The sequence below is a fragment of the Scyliorhinus canicula genome, chromosome 6 (genome assembly GCF_902713615.1).
Source record: "Scyliorhinus canicula chromosome 6, sScyCan1.1, whole genome shotgun sequence".
Classification (NCBI taxonomy): domain Eukaryota; kingdom Metazoa; phylum Chordata; class Chondrichthyes; order Carcharhiniformes; family Scyliorhinidae; genus Scyliorhinus; species Scyliorhinus canicula.
This window is the reverse complement of record NC_052151.1, coordinates 177858107-177879916: the sequence shown is the minus strand read 5'-3', so window position 1 is coordinate 177879916 and position 21810 is coordinate 177858107. Positions and strand designations below refer to the sequence as shown.

At 42.9% G+C, this 21810-nt stretch overlaps 1 protein-coding gene across 1 annotated transcript in view; it reads right to left on the bottom strand.

Moving 5' to 3' along the window:
• LOC119967677 (pecanex-like protein 2) overlaps positions 1-21810 on the bottom strand; it is a 332932-nt gene that overhangs the window by 262197 nt on the left and 48925 nt on the right. Inside the window, exons 3-6 of the mRNA XM_038800498.1 lie at positions 20958-21069; positions 19924-19963; positions 12493-12591; positions 3884-5536 (exon numbers count right to left, since the gene is read on the bottom strand). Coding sequence (XP_038656426.1) covers positions 3884-5536; positions 12493-12591; positions 19924-19963; positions 20958-21069 — 1904 coding nt within the window. The remainder of the gene's footprint in view (positions 1-3883; positions 5537-12492; positions 12592-19923; positions 19964-20957; positions 21070-21810) is intronic.

The following is a 21810-nucleotide window of genomic DNA, read 5'->3' as shown; positions in this document are numbered from 1 at the left end:
AAGGATGCGAGGCCCCCAAGCGTGGAGGCCTGGATCAATGATATGGCAGGGTTCATTAAATTGGAGAAGGTGAAATTTGCCCTGAGGGGATCAGTACAAGGGTTCTTTAGGCGGTGGCAGCCTTTCCTGGACTTCCTGGCGGAACGGTAGGGAAATAGGCCGGCAGCAGCAGCAACCCGGGGGTGGAGGGGGGTTTGGTTCGGTGGGAGGGAGAACTGTGTACATGGGTTTGTGGGATATGGCGGGTGTTATATCTTTCCCTTTTGTTGTTTGGGTGTTCTTTTGATTTTTTTTTTTGTTTGCAGTTGCTTTAGAAGTTGGGTGGGTGTTGTTCTTGGGTTTTTACCGCGGTTGTTTTGTTAATATTGTTGTGATGTTTATATTTTGTAAACATTTTAATAAAAATTATTTATATAAAAAAAATGTTCCACCATTGGTGGCTTTCAGCTGCTCGGGTTTTAGCCTCTGAAATTCCCTATCTAAAACTTTCTACCTCATTTTTCTCCTTTAAGATGCTCCTTAGAATCGACTTCTTTGACCAAGCTTTTGGTCATCTGTCCTAATATTTTATTGTGTGGCTTTGTATCAAATTTTGTTTGATAATGCCCCTGTGAAGCGTTTTGAGACTACGTTTAATTAATTATGTTAATAATAATAATTTTTATTAGTGTCACAAATAGGCATACATTAACACTGCAACAAAGTTACTGTGAAAAGCCCCTAGTTGACACACTCCAACTAGGGAACCTAGTTGCGACATTCCGCTGCAGACTCAATGTAGCAAATGGCCTCCTTCTGCACTGTAGGAATTCTATGATTTCTATGACTCACATCTACAAGATGTAATACAGGAACTCACCAAGTTTCCTTAGGCGGCATCTTCCAAGCCCATGACCACTACCACCGAAAAGGATAAGAGCAGCAGAAACCTGAGAACATCACCATCTGGAGGTTCCCCTCCAAGTCATTACCAGCCTGACTTGAAATATATGGTCATTCCTTCACTGTCATTGGGTCAAAACCCTGGAACTCCCTCCCTCACAGTGGGTGTACTTACAACTCTGGGCTTGCAGTGGTTCAAGAAGGCAGCTCACCACTACCTTCTGAAGGGCAACTCGGATGGGCAATAAATGCGGGTCTAGCACATCTCATAAATGATTTTTTAAAAAAAAGACCTTAGACAGAGAGAGTAGCCCAGAGAGACAGAGAGTGAGCAGATGATGTGGCCACCAGAGGAAAAAGGCTGTCCTCTGTTAACCACCAGGCAGGATGCTGGTGGGACATTGTTCTCTGGTCACAGGACCTGTAAATATTTAAAGACTTTGGAAGATTTGCCCTGGCATGGCTTGGAGAAGGAATTACTGGAGTGGTCCTTGCTGCCAAAAGTTGGTTCAGGACTTCTCAGATGGAGAAAAATACTTTTAATGACACAATGTTGTGACTCAGTAAAAAGGAGTGAATGGAGCCTGTTAGAAGCTGAGAGTGGCTTTGGGCTGGTACTTGTGAAGATTACAATTCTACAGAGGTTGCGGTGTATAAATGCAACTTGGGTTTTTGGTCACATTAGGAAGTGGAGGGGGACTACCTTTTCTGTAGTTTAGTGTATTAGTGACCTACTAATTAATATTTAGTTGATGTAAATTTTAGTTTGTTTGTTCCCGTTAAAGTATTAAAACTTGAAATCTTGCCTTGTGATCAATTGAGTTGGTTACTAGGAATTGAAATCCCTTTTAAAAAATTATCTACGAGAATCATGACAATGAGCCCTGATTCTAGATTTCTCCATGAGGGGAAACACCCTCTCAGCATCTACCCTGGTCAAACTCCCTCAGAAACTTCTCTGTTTCAATAACATCACCACTCATTCTTCTAAATTTCAATGAGTATAGGCTCAGCTTGCTCAACCTTTCCTCATAAGACAAGCCCTTCACCCCAGGAATCAATCCAGTCAACCTTCTCTGAACTTCCTCCAATACAAGCACATCTTTTCTTGTTCTAAGTTGGTCTCAGCAATATCCTTTATAGTTATTACACCGAGGCAGGATACAGAATAATAAAAACATATAAAAGTGAAATGCTTCAGATTCTGGATATCTGAAATAACAGGAAATGCAGGAATTACTCAACAGATCAGGTAGCATTCTGTGTTAACATTCAGGTCAACAACACCGAATGGGTCAAACTTTAACTCCATTTCTCTCCACAGATGCTGTCTGAGTGTATCCAGGATTAAAATGTAGTTCAGTTGTGTAGGGATGCAGCCAGTTTATGAAAATTGCAAATTAATTTGAACATGAGAAAAATGTTGTGAAAATAGTTAAAATATGTGTTTACCATCCATCTCACTATTAATCCATAAAGTTTATCACTTGATACGTTGAGAAAAGAAAAATCAGAATCTGCCCATAATCTTGGAACCTAAACAAAAGCATCAAACACCCTATAAGGCCACAAAACGTCAGACATACCATCTTCCAACAAGACCACAAGGTAGTATTTGCAGCAAATCAATGGCTTCAGGACTACAAATTTCTAGCAGCCACAATACAATCATTCCACCTGCTCCCAGGAAGGTGCAACTAACCAGTTCAATACAAAGGAAGCAAAAAAGGCAATGACCAAGAGTGAAAAAGAAAGATATGTATAAAGCAGTGAGAGCTACCAAAATAGCCCATAGTTTGTCATCAGGAGAGGGAAAGAGGGAAAATCAGAAGAGAGCACAAGTAATTTTAACCTGACCTGCTTGACAGGAGGCTAATGGGATCATATAGGTTGCCGGTTTTACACAACAACCTACTACCTGACTATCTATTTTCTATCAACATACCACAAGTGATAATCAGGTAGATATTGGAAGCAAAAGCAAAATACAGTGGATGCTGGAAATTTGAAATAAAACAAAAATGCTGGAAATATTCAGAACACCAGGCAGCATCTGTGTCGAAAAACGGTCTTTACGTTTCAAGTCGAGATGGCCCTTCATCAGAACTGAAGAAACGTAGAAAAGTCAAGTGGAAGGGGGAAGCTTTCCTAGTAACTGGAAACAGTTAGCTTCAAAATGCAGCTAATGTTTTTAAGGAAATTGAAAGATGGTCTCTCATGCCCTCTCTTGGCCTATTGCACTTTCAGATGTTAACGGAGACCAAACCTCCAACCACAGCGGCTGCACATCCAATATGCCTGTCTTTTCACAGAGATACACACTGACCAAAACCTGGCACTTTAAAATAATGTGAATCAGTCATCTAGTTATTTTTCAAATAATTTTTTAAAAGCTAAGAAAATACCGTTACAAGCGGAAGAAAAAAAATTATATGAGCAGTTCAGCTAACTGGCACTGATGCAGCCTAGGAAACTGGGTATAGTGTACATGCTCAGACTGCAACACCTGAATTCAGCGAATAGAATCCCAGCTCTGCACAGAAGCAACAAACCCAAACCCAGGCTTTTGCAAGTGGGTAAGTGTTCAGACAAATCCTTAAAAGTAAAAGATCTTTCAATATCATGATATTGTGAAAAGTGTTATTAAATGTCATTTAAACTCTTATTCGCGACATGAGAAATTGCAGTTATGGAATATTTTTCAAGCACATTGAGTGATTTCCGAGGAAAACATAATGCAGCACCAGCTGGTGGCCTGATTGCAAGGTGATGGGCAGTTTCCATTATAAACCAGGAATTCATAATGGAAACAGTAACATAAAAGTGTGACAAAAAAAGCAGGAAGTAGGATTTTGTAGACAAATATAAACTTTTTAATAAAATATAAATGAATGTTCCACTATGCCGATGTGGTGACAACACAAAAGAAAATACATACTGGAAAGTTATTTTAATTTACAAAAGCATTCAGTCAAAGACCCTCACATGACATAAATCATACCTCCACCCATAGCACCTTGCTCTTGACAATCACTCGTCCAGCCAGCCGCATTAATTCTCGAGCTATTAATTGACTCCAGTAAGGAAATGAACTCTATAAAGTTTGACTCATTTGGAATTTGCCCTTCTTTGGCTTCTAGGTCAGACTTTGAAGTGGTTAATGTTCTTCCCTGATCATTGCTGCTCCCTCTTGATGTCCTGCTCAAGACCACATCTGTTCCCCCATCTGCACTAAGGACCCTGATGTGTGTTTGCAGGGAGCAATCGGCCAGAGCTTGCTGTTCACGTTGCCTCTGGTTTTCAATAAGGCAATGCACGACTTTCAAGAAGGAGTCTGACACAGCTCTGGAGTTGGTAGGTCGATGTGGATTTTGGTAGTTGTGGTTCGCATGATCTGGGGAACAGCAAGACTGTGAATTAGTACTGGACGAGGTTTCTATTGAAAGATTATGATGAGATTGGAGACTTGAGGTACTGCTGAGACTAGTATGATCACTTGTGTCCTCATCTTCACTTTTGTTGTCTTTAGGGACGACTGTAATAGACCAAGATTCATTGCCAACACAAAGAGTGGAGTCAGTACCAACATTTACTGGTTTCCTTGATTTCTGCTTATCATACTGGTGACTAGACAGAGCCTGTTTAAGAAAACTGGAAGACTTTGGTATGACAGCAAGATCTGCTTTTGATACAGACTTATCAGTTCCAGCTATCTGCACCCCTTTATTCACATTAACATATAAAAATGATGAGGGTATTATGTTCCCATCGTTACTAGGGTCGGTGCTCTTTCTCCCAGCTTCCATTGCAATAATTGGAATGTCTGCTAAATCTGGATCCTGCATATTTGGCAAACTCGGTGTGCGTTTAGGATCCTGAACGGAATTATTTTGATTAGTCCTAGGCTTCAAACTCTGAAGTAAATGTGTGCTGGAATCCCTCTCAAGATAGAGTTCTACTTCCTTGTGTTCTGTAGGTTTCACCAGAGAAAAGTTATTAGTTGGAATCCTTTTATCATCAAATTCATTCAAATCATCCTCCTTTGCTTCCAGATCTGTTGTTAGGATTACTGCAGAGTTGGTACTCAGTTCACTTGGGAGCTTCTGGTCCTCACAGTCAGCCTGGCCAACAGTATTCCCAAGTGTTTCTTTACTGTGATTGGAATATTTCCTGCACGATATATTTTCAGCAGTAACAATACTCATGCTGCATACTGCTGGCTCTGCATTACCTGCATTAGTCACTAACACATTGCACTCGGTCTCTGATGCACTGGGATACCGATGGTCTTGGTTTAATTTAGCTATGAACTGTTCTGTAGATGCCTGTGGCCCTGGAGAACTGACTGGGTCCTTCACCTCGGTCAGAGCCACCTTGCAATCGGCCAGGTTGGCACGCATTGACACAGTACAAATCTGAGCTGAAACATGATGCTTGGTGCTTTCAGAACCAAGTAACCGACCCGTAGCACTAATTGGACAAGCAGTCAACTGACATGGCAGGACAGATGGGGAAAGGAACGAAGACGGTTCTTCCAAGGTGTCACACTCTTCTTTAGGTTGTTTTTTGGGCTCTACATCTTGAGAAACCGTCTGCTGGTAACAAACTGGAGAATCATAGGGCATCAGGGATGTTGCACTGTCCACATCAAGATCTGCAATGAACACAATTTATATTTTACCACATCAGTTTGCACATATATTTAATCCAAGCTATGGGAATGAATGTAGTAATCTGGCAAAATGAAGTGTAAACTTGTTTTTGTTTAATCAAAGCAGATTGGCCCAGATTAATCCTGTTTCAAATAATGTACTCATTTCCATTTCTTTAGAAACTAGTTTGATGAAGAGATGAAAATCATACACAATTTTATTTACTATTAGTCTGGCACAAAAAGGGAATGTAATTTTTATTAGGATAATGCGACAGGGACAAGGAGGTCACCTTTATTAGGGAAAGGGTGAAAGGAACTTACAGCACAGAATGAGGCCATTGGTCCCATCATGTCTGTACTGGCTCTTTGAAATCGCAGTAGTGTTGAGACCCACATTCCTGTTTTTTTGCGTTTTTCCTTGTAAGTCCATCATTGTCAAGTACCTGTCCAACTCTCTTTAAAATTAAGGAATCAGTTACCATCACCTTTCCAAGAACAGCGTTCCGAATCCCAACAATTGAGGGAATAAATTTTGGCCTATCTCTCCTTTAGATCGTTTCGCAGTGATTTTGAACGTATGACATGTGGTTATTGATCCACTCACCCAAGGGTGTAGACATTCCTATTTACTCTATCAATAACTGCCATCATCTTGAAAACCTCTATTAAATTGCCTCTTAACCTTCTCTGTCCCAAGGGGAACAGTCTTACCTTTTCCAAGCTCCTCATAATGGATTATTTTCTGTTAAAGTTTCTCTGTGCCCTTTCCAAGACCTTTACATCTTTCCTGAAGTCTGGCGTCACAGAATTGTCCACATTACACGAGAGCTGTGTTTTGTAAAGTTCCTGCATGATTTCTTTGTTATAAACCCAAGTAACCTTATTAACTTGGCCTGTCACCTTTAAGAATTTGTGAATCATGATGCCACGTTTTTGCTGCTCATCTACTCTTCTAAAATTATTCCATTTGAGCTGTATTTTATGTGCCTCCTTCAGGCATGTTTTGGGCAAGGGGGGCATGTAAAACAGGGGAGGTGCCCACCCCACCACCGTTACACCTATCCCCGAGCTCATCCCATAATATGTCAAAATTGGCAGCCAACCCACTATATTCAAATAAGTAATCAAGGGTCAATTAAGCTTATCAAGCCAATTGACCCTGAAAATATATTGCCCATGCCATAAAAGATTTTGCGTGCATAGTTGGCAGCATTGGGCAGCCTGAGTTTTTTTAACAAAGCTCTTCAAAGGGGCGCAGCCCCCTAAGATCAAACCCCCCTTCCTTCCTACTTGTCTGCAGCCTTAAACCTACCCCCACCCGTCCCATCCCTGGCCTGCCCAAAGCTAGCCTACCAGAAACTCTGGACTTACCTGCTCCGGGAATCCATGGTCCTTCTTCTCCCTGCAGCAGCCACTGGCACACTCTTGGCATTGCCGGGAGAAGCTGGCCAATCGGATTGATCAGCAGCTCCAGAGTGCAGGACATCCTCCCCAGTGAAGGCTGGAATTCCCACATGGCCCTCCACCCGCAGCATTTTATGCAAACATCACTGCAAGCCACCTCACAATTTTCTATTCATTCCACTATTTCACAGAATCACAGCTTTGTTTCGGTGCAGAAGGATGCCATTTGGCCCATCATCTCGGGGCCTTCAAACTAGCATCATGAGTTAGTGCCATTCCTCTGCCTTTTCGCCAAAGATCTACACATTGTTCTTTATTTAAATAATCATCTAATGCCCTTTTGAATGCCTCGATTGAACCTGCCTTCACCACACTTCAAGGCAGTGCATTCCAGATCTAAACCACTCTATGTGTGAAAAAGCTTTTTCTCAGATCACATTTGCTTCTTTTGATAATCATTTCAAATCTGTGCACTCACATTCTTGATCCTTTTATGAGTGGGAACAGATTCTCCCTATCTACTCTGTCCAGCCCCCACATGATTTGGAATATCTTTATCAAATCTCCTATCAGCCTTCTTCTCTCCAAGGAGAACAGCCCCAACATCTCCAATCTATCCTCATATCTGAAGTTTCTCATCCCTGGAACCATTCTTGTAAACCTCTTCTGCATTCTCTCCAATGGGTTCACCTCCTTCCTATATTATGGCACCCAGAACTGTACACAATATTCCAGCTGAAGTCTAACTAGTGTCTTGCATAAGTTCAGCATAACCTCCTTGTTCGTGTGCTCTAGGCCTCTATTAATAACGTCCAGAACACTATATGCTTTGCTAACTGCTCCCTCCACCTGACCTGCCACCTTCAATGATCTATGCACATATACACCCAGGTCCCTCTGCTCCTGCACCCCTTTACGAATTTTACTCCTTATTTTGTATTGTTTCTCCATATTCTTGTGAACAAAATGCATCACCTCACACTTTTCCATATTGAACTTCATCTGCCACCTATTGCCAACTCCATTCGAGCGGTTAGGATTCCTGGTTTTCACCCAGGCGGCCTAGGGGGGAAATTTGCTAATGCTCTTCGGGACGGTTTAAACAATTCAGCAGGGGATTGTGAACCTGAATTGTAGCTCCAGTATACAGGAGGTTGAGAGTAGTGAGGTCATGAGTAAGGTTTCAAAGTTGCAAGAGTGTACCGGCAGGCAGGAAGGTGGTATAAAGTGTGTCTATTTCAATGCCAGGAGCATCCGGAATAAGGTGGGTGTATTTGCAGCATGGGTTGGTACCTGGGACTTCGATGTTGTGGCCATCTCGGAGACATGGCTAGAGCAGGGACAGGAACAGTAGTTGCAGGTTCCGGGGTTTAGATATTTCAGTAAGCTCAGGAAAGGTGGTTAAAGAGGGGGAGGGGTGGCATTGTTAGTCAAGGACAGTATTACGGTGGCTAGAAAGGACGTTTGATGAGGACTCATCCACTGAGATAGTATGGGCTGAGGTTAGAAACAGGAAAGGAGAGGTCACCCTGTTGGGAGTTTTCTATAGGCCTCCGAAAAGTTCCAGAGATGTAGAGGAAAGGATTGCAAGAGGATTCTGGATAGGAACGAAAGTAACAGGGGAGTTGTTATGGGGACTTTAACTTTCAAATATGACTGGAACGCTATAGATTGAGTACTTTAGATGGGTCTGTTTTTGTCCAATGTGTGCAGGAGGGTTTCCGGACACAGGATGTAGATAGGCCAAACAAGAGCGAGGCCACATTGGATTTGGTCACTGGGTAATGAACAAGACAGGTGCTAGATTTGGAGGTAGGTGAGCATTTTGGTGATAGTGACCACAATTCAGTTACATTTACTCAGCGATGTAAAAGGGATAGGTATATACCACAGGGTAAGAGTTTACAGCTGGGGGGAAAGCAATTATGATGCGATGAGGCCAAGATTTAGGATGCCTAGTTGGGGAAGGAACTGCAGGGGATGGGCATAATTGAAATGTGGAGCTCGTTCAAGGAACAAGCTACTGCCGTGTCCTTGATAAGTATGTATCTGTCAGGCAGGGAGGAAGTGTCGAGCGATGGGGAACCGTGGTTTACTAAAGTAGTTGTCAGAGGACGAAGGAGGCTTTTTGTAAAGATGAGACTTGAAGGTTTCAGTTAGGGCCTTCGAGAGTTACAAGTTAGCTAGGAAGACCTAAAGAGAGAGCTAAGAAGAGCCAGGAGGGGGCATGAGAGCTTTGCAGGTAGGATTAAGAATAACCTTAAAGCTTTCTATAGATATGTCAGAATAAAAGAATGACGAAGGTAAGAGTGGGGCCAGTCAAGGATAGTAGTGGGAAGTTGTGTGTGGAGTCTGAGGAGATAGGAGAGATGCTAAATGAATCTTTATCGTCGTATTCACGCAGGAAAAGACAATGTTGTCGAGGAGAATATGGAGTTACAGCTACTAGACTAGAATGCTTGAGGTCATAAGGAGGAATGTCAGCAATTCTGGAAAGTGTGAAAATAGATAAGTCCCCTGGGCCAGATGGAATTTATCCTAGGATTCTCTGGGAGCTAGGGAGTAGATTGCCGAGCCTTTCGCTTTGATCTTTATGTCGTCATTGTCTGCAGGAATAGTGCCAGAAGACTGGAGGATAGCAAATGTTGTCCCCTTGTTCAAGAAGGGGAGTAGAGACAAACCCGGTAACTGTAGACCAGTGAGCCTTCTGTTGTGGGCAAAGTCTTGGAAAGGTTTATAAGAGATAGGATTTATAATCATCCAGAAAGGAATAATTTGATTATGGATAGTAAACACGGTTTTGTGAAGAGTAGGTCGTGCCTCACAAACTTTATTGAGTTATTTGAGAAGGTGACCCAAACGGTGGACGAGGGTAAAGCAGTGTGATGTGGTGTATATGGATTTCAGTAAAGCGTTTGATAAGGTTCCCCACGGTAGGCTATTGCAGAAAATACGGAGGCATGGGATTCAGGGCGATTAGCAGTTTGGATCAGAAATTGGCTCGCTGTAAGAAGACAGGGTGGTGGTTGATGGAAATGTTCAGCCTGGAGTTCAGTTACTAGTGGTATACCACAAGGATCTGTTTTGAGGCCACTGCTGTTTGTCATTTTTATAAATGACCTGGAGGAAGGCGTAGAAGGATGGGTGATTAAATTTGCAGATGACACTAAAGTCGGTGGAGTTGTGGACAGTGCGGAAGGATGTTGCAGGTTACAGAGGGACATAGATAAGCTGCAGAGCTGGGCTGAGAGGTGGCAAATGGAATTTGATGCAGAAAAGTGTGAGGTGACTCATTTGGAAGGAGTAACAGGAAGACTGAGTACTGGGCTAATGGTAAGATTCTTGTAGTGTGGATGAGCAGAGAGATCTCGGTGTCCATGTACATAGATCCCTGAAAGTTGCCATCCAGGTTGATAGGCTTGTTAAGAAGGCGTACGGTTGTGTTAGCTTTTATTGGTAGAGGGACTGAATTTCGGAGCCATGAGGTCATGTTGCAGCTGTACAAAACTCTGGTGCGGCCGCATTTGGAGTATTGTGTGCAGTTCTGATCGCTGCATTATAGGAAGGATTTGGAAGCATTGGAAAGGGTGCAGAGGAGATTTACCAGGATGTTGCCTGGTATGGAGGGAAGATCTTACGAAGAAAGGTTGAGGGACTTAAGGTTGTTTTCGTTAGAGAGAAAGTTAAGAGGTGGCTTAATTGAGGCATACAAAATGATCAGAGGATTAGATAGGGTGGACAGTGACAGCCTTTTTCTCCGGATGGTGATGTCCAGCACGAGGGGACATAGCTTTAAATTGAGGGGAGATAGATATAGGACAGATGTCAAAGGTAGGTTCTTTACTCAGAGTGTAGTAAGGACGTGGAATGCCCTGCCTGCAACAGTAGTGGACTCGCCAACTTAAGGGCATTTAAATGGTCATTGGATAAACATATGGATGCTAAGAGAATAGTGTAGATGGGCTTTAGAGTGGTTTCACAGGCCGGCGCAACATCGAGGGCCGAAGGGCCTGTACTGTGCTGTAATGTTCTATGTTCTACTCCCGGTATGGGAACAATCATATATTTGGGAGATAAGGTGGCAAAGTGGTTAGCACTGCTGCATCACAGTGCCAGGGACCCAGGTTCAATTCCAGCCTTGTCTGTGCAGGGCTTGCACATTCTCTCCATGTCTGTGTGCATTTCCTCCGGGTACTCCAGTTTACTCCCACAGTCCAAAGATTCAGTGCTAACCACTTTGCCACCTTACCTCCCAAATATATGCTTGTTCCCATACCGGGAGTAGAACATAGAACATTACAGCGCAGTAGGTTATGTGGATTAGCCATGCTAAAATTGCCCCTTAGTGTCCAAAGTTGTGCGGGTTAGGTGGGGTTACGGAGATAGGGCAGGGAAATGAGCATAAGTAGGGTGCTTTCTCAGAGGGCCAGTGCAGATTCAACAGGCCAAATGGCCTTCTTCTGCACTGAAGGGATTCCATATCCACCAACCTGTTTATGTCCTTTTGAAGTTCTATATTGTCCTCTTCACAGTTTACAATACTTCCCAAGTTTTATATCATTTGCAAACTCTGAAACTGTCCCCAGGAAAAGCAAGGGTCCTCAATACTGACCCTTGGGGAACAACACTCTAAACCTTCCTTCAGCCTGAAAAATATCCATTGACCATTACTCTCTGCTTCCTATTATTCAGCCAATTTTGTATCCACATTACCACTGTCCCTTTTATTCCATGAGCTATAACTTTTCTCGTAGGTTTGTTGCGTGGCACTGAACAATAGATCAGATTTAAACTGATTTCCAAAAGTAGCAGTGGCCTCCTGAAAGTCCATGTGAACCACAACAACAGCATTACCCTCATCAACACTGTTACTTCTTCAAAAAACTCCAGCAAGTTAGTTAAACAAGATTCTCCCTTTGGAAATCCATGCTGTCTCTTCTGAATCGACCCACATTGTTCCATGTGACTACTAATTCTACCCTTCTATTCTAGAAGCTTGCCCCTTTCCCCTTAATTCTATCTCCATAATTAGCCTTTCGAACGTCCATATATGCAACATCTTACCACCATGATCAATCTTCTCAGCTACCTCATCAAAGAATTCAGGCAAGTTAGTCAGACATGATTAGCCTGTTAATTAACACAGGCTGGTTCTCCTTGATTAATCTATGATTTTCAAATGGAGGTTTACTGTCCAGTATTTTTTCCAATAACTTTCCCATCGTTGATATTAAGTTGACAGTCATATGATTTCTTGATTAATCCCTCCCTCCTTTCTTGAATAGTAGTATAGCATTAGCAATCCTTCAGTACTCCTATATCCAAAGTGGATTGAAGGATTGTGACCAATGCCTCAGCTATAAGGATAAAAGGATCTCCTTTTTGAAGTGATGTGGGGGATCTTTATTGGAGATAACATGAGAATAAGCAAATTTCAAAGTGATGAATCATTGCAATGAGGTCAGACATGCCTGTTTTGCTGCCCTTTTAAAACTTTATCACACTTGCCATCAGTGGAGACAGGAAGAGGTAGAGATGATGAGAGTATTTACCTTCTCTTTCTCTCCCTAACATTGAAAGCACCCTGTAAGTTGGTTCAAGTGAGAAGGCACTGCTGTTCTGAGGTGCAGTGAGTCTTCTGAAGTCTTTCTCTGGAAAATGCAAAATCATCAGTGTTAATAATGCATTGAGTATTTTATTCAACATTTAATCCTCTTCAAACTCTTGAAATCAATAGAAAATTTTGATTTAAAGGACGGCATCTTTTGTTCCAATTGCCTATATATTGCACGTTACTTTTTTAAAAAAGAAACATTTTATTAAGGCATTTGTAAATTTTTATCAACAATTTCAAGAGAAAAAAAACAACAAAATAAATAACCCCCCCCAACCAATAACCACACCCAGCCAACTTGGCTTACATACACAGTTCCCCAGTCCCCCTTCTCCACTTACTAACCCTGCTATATTTCACATTACTAACATTAAACATTTCAATGGTCAATACAGAATTTGCTCAATACAATTCTGATACCTAGTCACATTGACTTCACACCACGGGATTAATGTTACTTGTGTGGTTCGCTCTTCAATTAGTCTACCTTTAATTATAGCTTGGAACAAATGTTTTTCCACATTAGCCTTGTAGTCTTTGTGTGGTCAAACATTACATACTTCAGCTTTATTATTAATCCTCTGCATGCTGGTGCTGTTGTCAGGGCCAGCATTTATGTCCATCCCAAATTAACTTTGAGAGCCACCTTTTTGCACCACTGCAGCCCGTGTGATAAAGGTGATTCCCACAATGCTGTTGGAAATGGGGGTCCAGGAATTGAATCCAGTGACAGTGAAGGAACAGTAACAATTTCCAAGTCAGGATGGTGTGTGATCTGGACCAGAGATATAGAGCAGAACTTGAGGGTGGTTGTGTTTCCCATGCACCTTGTCCTGGGTAGTGGAGATCATGAGTTGGGAGGTGTTGTGTAAGAGTCCTTCCTGTTTAATTCCTTTGTTCCCATTTCTTTTATAGTATTTTATTATTTTGGTCCGTGGACCCAGAAGCGGAATGTGCTTTTAAACAGAGAGCTCACAGTTGAAGCAGCCTGCTTGTCAGGACACTGTGTTCCCAGGTTTTGTTTTTGGAAAGGAGAAGTCAGACTCTTTGGAACCGAGTGGATCTTAAGGACCATGTTTGGAGGGAGTTGAATCGACTGGTTGGCTGACAACCAGTGGGCTGGACAGGGACAGTGTTCTGCCTGACAACAGTCAGTGATTGGTTCCTACGTAACGTTTTCTGAGAGAACTGGGCAGAAGCATTTAGGCTTTGGAAGTGAAAGGAATGCTCTTCTCTCCCTCTCTTGTTTGCTGAAGTGAAAGAACTGCTTTATTGTTCTGAAAGCAGTGGGTGCCCATCACATTCTTTGCTGTGATGAAGCTGAGTCTGCAGAGAAGGTAGACAACCTTGCCGGAGGAAGCCATCTCAAGCCGAGGGGGCAGAAGTACCAAAATGAAACCGGAACTTCAGAAAGACACTAACTAGAAGTAATCCCAGTGCACCAAAGTTCGAGCAAGAGAGGGAATTTAAATTTTTTTTTTAAAGTTGTGGAAAAAACATGAAGAAAGAACATTCAAAATGTGAAAGTTGAAATTAGAGAGGGGGTTCCAGTTTAAAGTGCTGGAAATTAAAGGAGAACTGCCAAAAGCTAGAGGGGAGCCTAAGCCTAGAACAGAACCCATTGGGGATATGCTTAAGTTTATACAGGCCCTACCAGAATTTGAGGGAAATGATGTAGAGGCATTCAACATGGCATCTGAGTTTATAGCTTCACACAGGATTACAGAGAGTCCGAGGAACGATAAGGAGACAGAACAGTTCAGTTTCCCAGATATTTTTCCCATCATGCGTGGTGACCAGGGAAAAGCCCACCAGAGATTGAAGTCACACCATCATCTGATGGTAGGATAGCTGAGACTATCCTTGAGGATTAGGATAATTCCGAGGAAGTGTTTGGTAGGGCTTCATTAATTGAGACCCACGGAGTCTTTAGAATAAATTCTTTTTTTTCCAATTAAGGAACAATTTACTGTGGTCAATCCACCTAACCTGCACACCTTATGGGTTGTGGGGTGAGACACATGCAGACACGAAGAGAATGTGTAAACTTCACATGGACAGTGACCCGGCGCTGGAATCGAACCTGGGTCCTTGGTGCTGTGAGGCAGAAGTGCTAACCACTGCACCACCCTGCCACATTAATTGAGGCCCAGAGTTAAATAAATTAGCAAAGTCAGCTGTCACAGAAGTTGAGGCTGGGGTGTCCCAGAGTGCTATTATGTTAAGAACGGAGTTCTGATGAGGAAGTGGAGACATCCTCATCGAGGATTGGATGAGGAATGGACAGTTATTCATCAGATAGTGGTACTGTCCAAACATCGTTAGCAAATACTGCAGATAGCACATGAGAAAGGACGTACTGGCGCTGGAGGGTGTGCAGAGGAGATTCACTAGGTTAATCCCAGAGTTGAGGGGATTGGATTACAATGAGAGGTTGAGTAGACTGGGTCTGTACTCATTGGAATTTAGAAGGGGATCTTAAAGAAACATATAAAATTATGAAGGGAATAGATAGGATAGATAAAGGGCAGGTTGTTTCCACTGGTGGGTGAAATCAGAACTAGGGGACATAGCCTCAAAATAAGGGGTAGTATGTTTAGGACTGAGCTGAGGAGGAACTTCTTCACCCAAATGGTTGTGAATCTATGGAATTCCCTGCCCAGTGAAGCAGTTGAGGCTCCTTCATTAAATGTTTTCATGATAAAGATGGATAGTTTTTTGAAGAATAAAGGGTTATGGTGTTCAGGCGGGTAAGTGGAGTTGAGTCCACAAAAGATCAACCATGATCTCATTGAATGGCGGAGCAGGCAAGAAGGGCCAGATGGCCTGCTCCTGCTCCTAGTTCTTATGAGATACCAATGACAGGACGTGTGAACATTTGGAAGACTCCGGCATCAGTCAACAGGCATTTTTCCTGGCCAGGACTGCATAAGGATGTAGCGCAATTCTGTAGAAGCTGTCATTCCTGTTGGGTAGTAAGTAAACCGCAACATGTGATTACACCAGCATCTTTGATACCCATACCATGTTTGAAGAACTATTTAGTCAGGTATTGGTAGAATTCATAGGACCATTGCCTAAAACAAAGGCAGGGGTCAGTACATTCTTATGGTCATAGATATGACCAGCAGATGGCTACACCTTTAAGAACAATTACTGCTAAGGTAGTTGTGCAAAAGTTGTCACAGTTCTTCACATGCTATGGCCTACCTTTGGAAGTACAATGTGAGCAAATTCTTTAAAAAAAAAATAAGTTTAGTGTACCCAATTATTCTTTTACAATTAAGGGGCAATTTAGTGTGGCCAATCCACATACCCTGCACATCTTTGGGTTGTGGGCATGAGACCCACATAGACACGGGAAGAATATGCAAACTCCACACGGACAGTGACCCGTGATCGAACCGGGTCCTCAGCGATCTGACCAGGATTCTAACTTCGTCTAAAAGTTTCCAGGACATTATTCGTTAAGGTATCAAGCAAATAAAGTCGACTGCCTATCACCCACAAACTCAGGGGGCTTTGGAGAGATATCATAAGACTCTCAAACCATGATTAGGGCCTATTGTCAGAATATCCAAGAGATTAGGACAAGGGAATGGATTTTTTACTATTTGCCACCACAGATTCACCGAATGAATCTACTAGGTTTAGCCCATTTAATTGGTCTATGGCCATGAAGTATGGAGTCCATTAAAGTTGATGAAAGGTAAGTTCCTGAAACAAAAAGACGAATCCTCAACATTGGATTATGTGTTCATGTTTCTGGAAAGACTCACAAGAACATGTCAGGGAGCCCAAGAGCATTTAAAGGTTTTAAGAAAGAATGAAAATGTTGGCAGACAAACAATCAGGTCCTGAACATTCCAAGCTGGAACTGAGGGACTGGCATTGTTGCAAAGCTCTGAAAGCAAAATTCAGCGGCCCTTAATAGGTAGTTCGGAGGGTGAGTAAGGTGACTTACCTAATGGATACTCCAGACCACAGGAAGACGGACTGATTATACCACATAAATAGGTTGAAAAAATATAATTGTAGGGAAGAAGATAGGAAGGAACCAGTGTGTCAGGTGGTAGAAGTAGCGGAAGAGTTCAGAGATAGTAAGAGTGAGGCAGGAGAAGAGGTCAACAGTTCATTGAGCATCACAAATACAGTAATACTAGAAGTTATATACTGAGCTTGCATACAAGCGCAACAAAAAGATCGCATAAGGCTTCTGCAAAAGCGTTAGAATATTTGTAGGGACACATCGGGGTGCATTCCATTAACTGACCATAATGTTGATGTAGGTCACTCCAAGCCGATAAAACAGTATCCATATCAACTGAACCCACAGAAACTAGGTCAGGTAGAAGCAGAAATCCAATACATGTTGGAGAATCATTTAATTGAGCCGGGGTCATAGAATCATAGAATTTACAGTGCAGAAGGAAGCCATTCGGCCCATCAAGTCTGCACCGGCTCTTGGAAAGAGCACCCTACTTCACCCTATCCCTGTAACTCAGTAACCATCTCACCTTTTTTTGGACACTAAGGACAATTTAGCATAGTCAATTCACCTAACCTGCACATCTTTGGATTGTGGGAGGAAACCGGAGCACCCAGGAGGAAACCCATGCAGACACGGGGAGAACGTGCAGACTCCGCACAGACAGTGAACCAAGCCGGGAATCGAACCTGGGACCCTGGAGCTGTGAAGCAACTGTGCTAACCACTATGCTACCGTGCTGTCGTGTAAATACCCAAGCCGGATGGGACAACCCGATTCTGTATAACTACCGGAAGGTCAATGCCATCACCAAAATTGATTTGTATCCAATCCCAGGTTGGAGGACTATATCAATAGGATCAGCAGTGCCTCATGCCTTTCAAAAATTAATTTGTTAAAGTGGTATTGGCAGGTTCTTTTAATGCACCAGGCTAAAGAGAGACCTGTCTTTGTAACTCCAAGGCAATTGCATCAGTGTAACGTGATGCTGTTTGGATTTAAAAACGCACCAGCTACATTTCAATGACTTATGCGTCAAATAGTAGCGAGGGTGTCTAACTGCATGGCCTATTTGGATGACATGGTAGTCTACAGTGACACATGGAAGGAGCATGTAGGACAATTGGAGGAGTTATTTAAACAACTGCAGTTGGCCAATTTAGTCATCAATTTGTCCAAAAGCAAGTTTGCCAAAGCAAACGTGACTTACCTAGGGCTCGTTGTGGGACAGGGGCGAGTGCCTGAACAGCCAAGGTAAGGCTGTTACTAGATTTCCCCATTCCGAAACAGAAGCGGGAGATTATGAGGTTCCGAGGCATGTGCAAGCTCTTTTTTTTAAATATAAATTTAGAGTGCCCAATTCATTGTTACCAATTAAGTGGCAATTTAATGTGGCCAATCCACCTACCCTGCACATTTTTTGGTTGTGGAGGCAAATCCCACTCAAACACGGGGAGAAAGTGCAAACTCCACATGGACAGTGACCCAGAGCTGGGATCGAACCTGGGACCTCGGCGCCGTGAGGCAGCAGTGCTAACCACTGCACCAACATGCTACCCTGGCATATGAGGGTTTTAGAGGCATAAAGTTATGTCTAATGATTGTATTGACCCAACTGTATTGCTGTTCTCCTGTTCCGCTCTGTATTCATGAGCCTTACTTTTTGTTTTGATGCTGTATAATTCCGGGACTTTTGTTGCATTATTTGTTAAAATGTAAAACTTCAATACATATCTTTTTTAAAAAAAAACTATGACCCCATTTAATGCACTCCGAATATTTCATAATGAGTTAAAGAAAATGCTTAATTATTTGTATATTAATACAACTGTCAAAAACTTCAAATTATAAAATGAGCGCACGGCTCTTGCAGTCAATGTTGTTTGCAAACAGCACGCACCTCACTGCACCTGCCCTTGCTTTACCATGCATTTCACTTCAGTCATACCAGTAGGGAAAATCTTCGCAAATGGAAATCAACAAAATGTGGCTACCCTGTGGGCGAGCAACGGTCAACAAAATGACTCGTGGGCCAGTCAGAGCCCCCAGGTCATAGGTTGTCCATCACTGGTTTAGAAGGGAAGAGAAGTCTCCTATAGAAACAAGCCGTTGGCATGGACTAGTTGGGCTGAATGACTTGTTTCTATGCTATACATTCTATATCATTCTATGTAAAATCCAGAATGAGTCAAAACCTCCTTCGGCTCAAATGTGGAAACACTAAAGTAATGGGCGGAATTCTCTGCTCCCGCTAAAAATCGGGAAGGCCGTCGTGAACTCGGCCGAGTTTCACGACGGCCTCGGAGGCCGCTCCTCTCACATTATTCACCTCCCCCCGGGGGGCTAGGAGCGGCGCTCCGTAACTCTCGGCCGCCGGGCCTTGACGCTTGCGTCAAGGTGGCTCGCTGAGAATGACACGACGGCGTCGCCTAAGTGATGTCAGCCGCACATGCGCAGGTTGGCCAGCTCCAACCCGCACATGCGAGACTGACATCACGACGGCTCAAACCCGCGCATGCGTGGTTGTCGTCTTCCCCTCCGCTGCCCCGCAAGAGGTGGCGGCTTGATCTTGTGAGGCGGCGGAGGGGAAACAGTGCGTCGCTTTGAGACGCCGGCCCGACGATCAGTGGGCACCGATCGTGGGCCAGTTCCCTCCCGAGCACGGCCATGGTGCTCACTCCCCTCTCGCCCCCCACAAGCTTCAAACGGCACTTTGGCGCCCATGTTCACGACGGCAGCGACCAGGTGCGGTTGCCGCCGTCGTGAACCGGTCGGGAACGGCAGGCTGCTCGGCCCATCCGGGCCGGAGAATCGCCGGTCGCTGTGAAAAACGGTGTCTGCTGTTTTTTTAAAATAAAATTAGAGTAACCAATTAAGTTTTTCCAATTAAGGGGCAATTTAGCGTGTCCAATCCACCTAGACTACACATCCTTTGGGTTGTGGGGGCAAAACCCACGCAAACAAGGGTAGAATGTGCAAACTCCACACGGACAGTGACCTACAGCCGAGAGCGAACCTGGGACCTCGGTGCCGTGCGACAGCAGGGCTAACCCACTGTTAGCCACCGTTTGCCTGGAATTGGTTCAACTCTGCCCTTGTCAGTTAGCTGATGACCACTCGATGACCATCTTCCTTGGAGGTATAAGGAACATTAGGGGTTGGGGGAAAGAGGGGGCTGGGTAAGAGACAAATGTGGGGATCTCTTTGGAGTCAAGTTGCCTGAAGATAACTGTAACAGAATCAATGTTTAAGAGAAGGCACCGTAACCCACGCTAGGTTTAGCAGTCTGTGGACCAAGATACAGAGGAGAAACAATTTTATTACATTCAGGACAGAGGGTCAAGGGGGATGAAAACGCAGTTGAAGGATATGTGCAAATACCTTTGAGTGCTTCTGCATCTTTAGGATTTGTCGGCAGATCCTATTTGGATGAAGCAAAGATTTCAGTACATCATTAGGAACAGACTGGGAAAAAAAACACCTTCCATAATGTAGCTGAAACACACAACCTTGCTTCAAAATTTAATGAAGTTTCCTTTTAAAGCTCAGTCCTGTCTTTCTGTTAAATATGAGGAATTACAATGCTGCTAATCCTTAAAATTAGTTTGGGTGTAAAATTGTCCAATTTCTTTTACACCAACCTAAGAAGATTGCTGTTTTGAGTAGACAGATTTTCCCCAAATTCACTCTCAAAACTCATCGGATTAATGAGGTCATGCTGAAGAGATGTTCGGAACAGAAATATAGAACAAAAGAAAACTAACATATTTTAAAATAGTGGTGCTGCCTTAATTCCTCTAACTTTAAAAAAATAAATTTAGAGTACCCAATTCTTTTTTTCCCAAATAAGGGGCAATTTAGTGTGGCCAATCCACCTACCCTGCACATCTTTGGGGTGTGGGGTGAGACCCACGTAGACATGAGGAGAATGTGCAAACTCCACACGGACAATGTCCTGGAGCCGGGATCGAACCCGAGTCCTCAGTGCCATGAGGCAACAGTGCTAACCATTACGCCAACGTGCCGCCCCTTAATTCCTTTAATTTGATAACAACTTTTAACAATAGCTTTTTCAGAAGTTGATGGACAAAGTACTATCCACTTGTTGAATAGGAGTCGCTCCACCTTTACCAATATGTAAGTAGATAAGTCGGGTTACAGTGATGGAATTCCTAATTGTTCACAGAAGGTACCCTTGATCTTCTTTCTGAATTAGAAATTAATGGAATCATTTACAAACTACTGCTGTTTGGACTGTTTATTTTAACCAAAGCATTACACGCATATACACATATGCACACGTACACCTGGTTTGTGTATCAGAAATAAATGTGCTATTTTTTACAGCTCACATTCGATTCTACTGCATTAAACCATTCATTTGACAAAGTGTGCCCTGTCGTCAAGATACTTACAGAGTCGTCACTCATCCCAGGGTCTAGCACAGATTGCCAAGAGTTGTGGCGGACTGGTGGTATTGAATTATCCCTGTTGAACTCAGTCAGTTGAATATCTTGCACATGATTCCTGCGGCAAGATATAGTCAATCAGAAAGTGTAAGTCAAAAATACAGCCACACATCAAAACTTACTAGTAAGGTTTGTACCACCATAAATTGCGATCTAGAAAAGTACAATATGTCTTATCAACTCTTCACAATTTACAAAAGCTTAAAATGCTGAATTACATTCGCGTAAATGGTTCAGCCAATGTCCGGTCAACAAATCGTTATGATCTGGAATGCACTGTCTGGAACGGAGGTGAATGTAGATTCAATAATAACTTTCAAAGGGGAATTGGATAACTAATTGAAAACAAAAATAAATTGCAGCGATGCAGGGAAAGGACAGAGAGTGGGACTTATTCGATAGCACTTTTAAAGAGCCACACCTGGCACGATAGGTCACGGCTGCCTTCTGAATTCTAAGATTCCAGGAACACTGCACACTGAAGACACTATAAAGAAGCTCAATATTTTTTCCATATAAAATTTGCACATGAAAATCAATCTGTACACTTTCAAATTTTAATTCCTTCATCCCTTTCGGCTGCTCTAAGAATATATTACTGAAGCATGCTACAGGGAGAATGAATTTATGAAAATTGGCAGTTCTACACTCACTTTGAAGTCAGCAATTTACTTTAAAATTAGCTACACATACATCGTTATCAGAAACACTATTGGCGGGCTACTGCTCTGATTTCAGGTGTATTGCAAGGTTTGAAAATTATGCAAGGTAACATTAATGGCTTTGTCCCTACACTCTG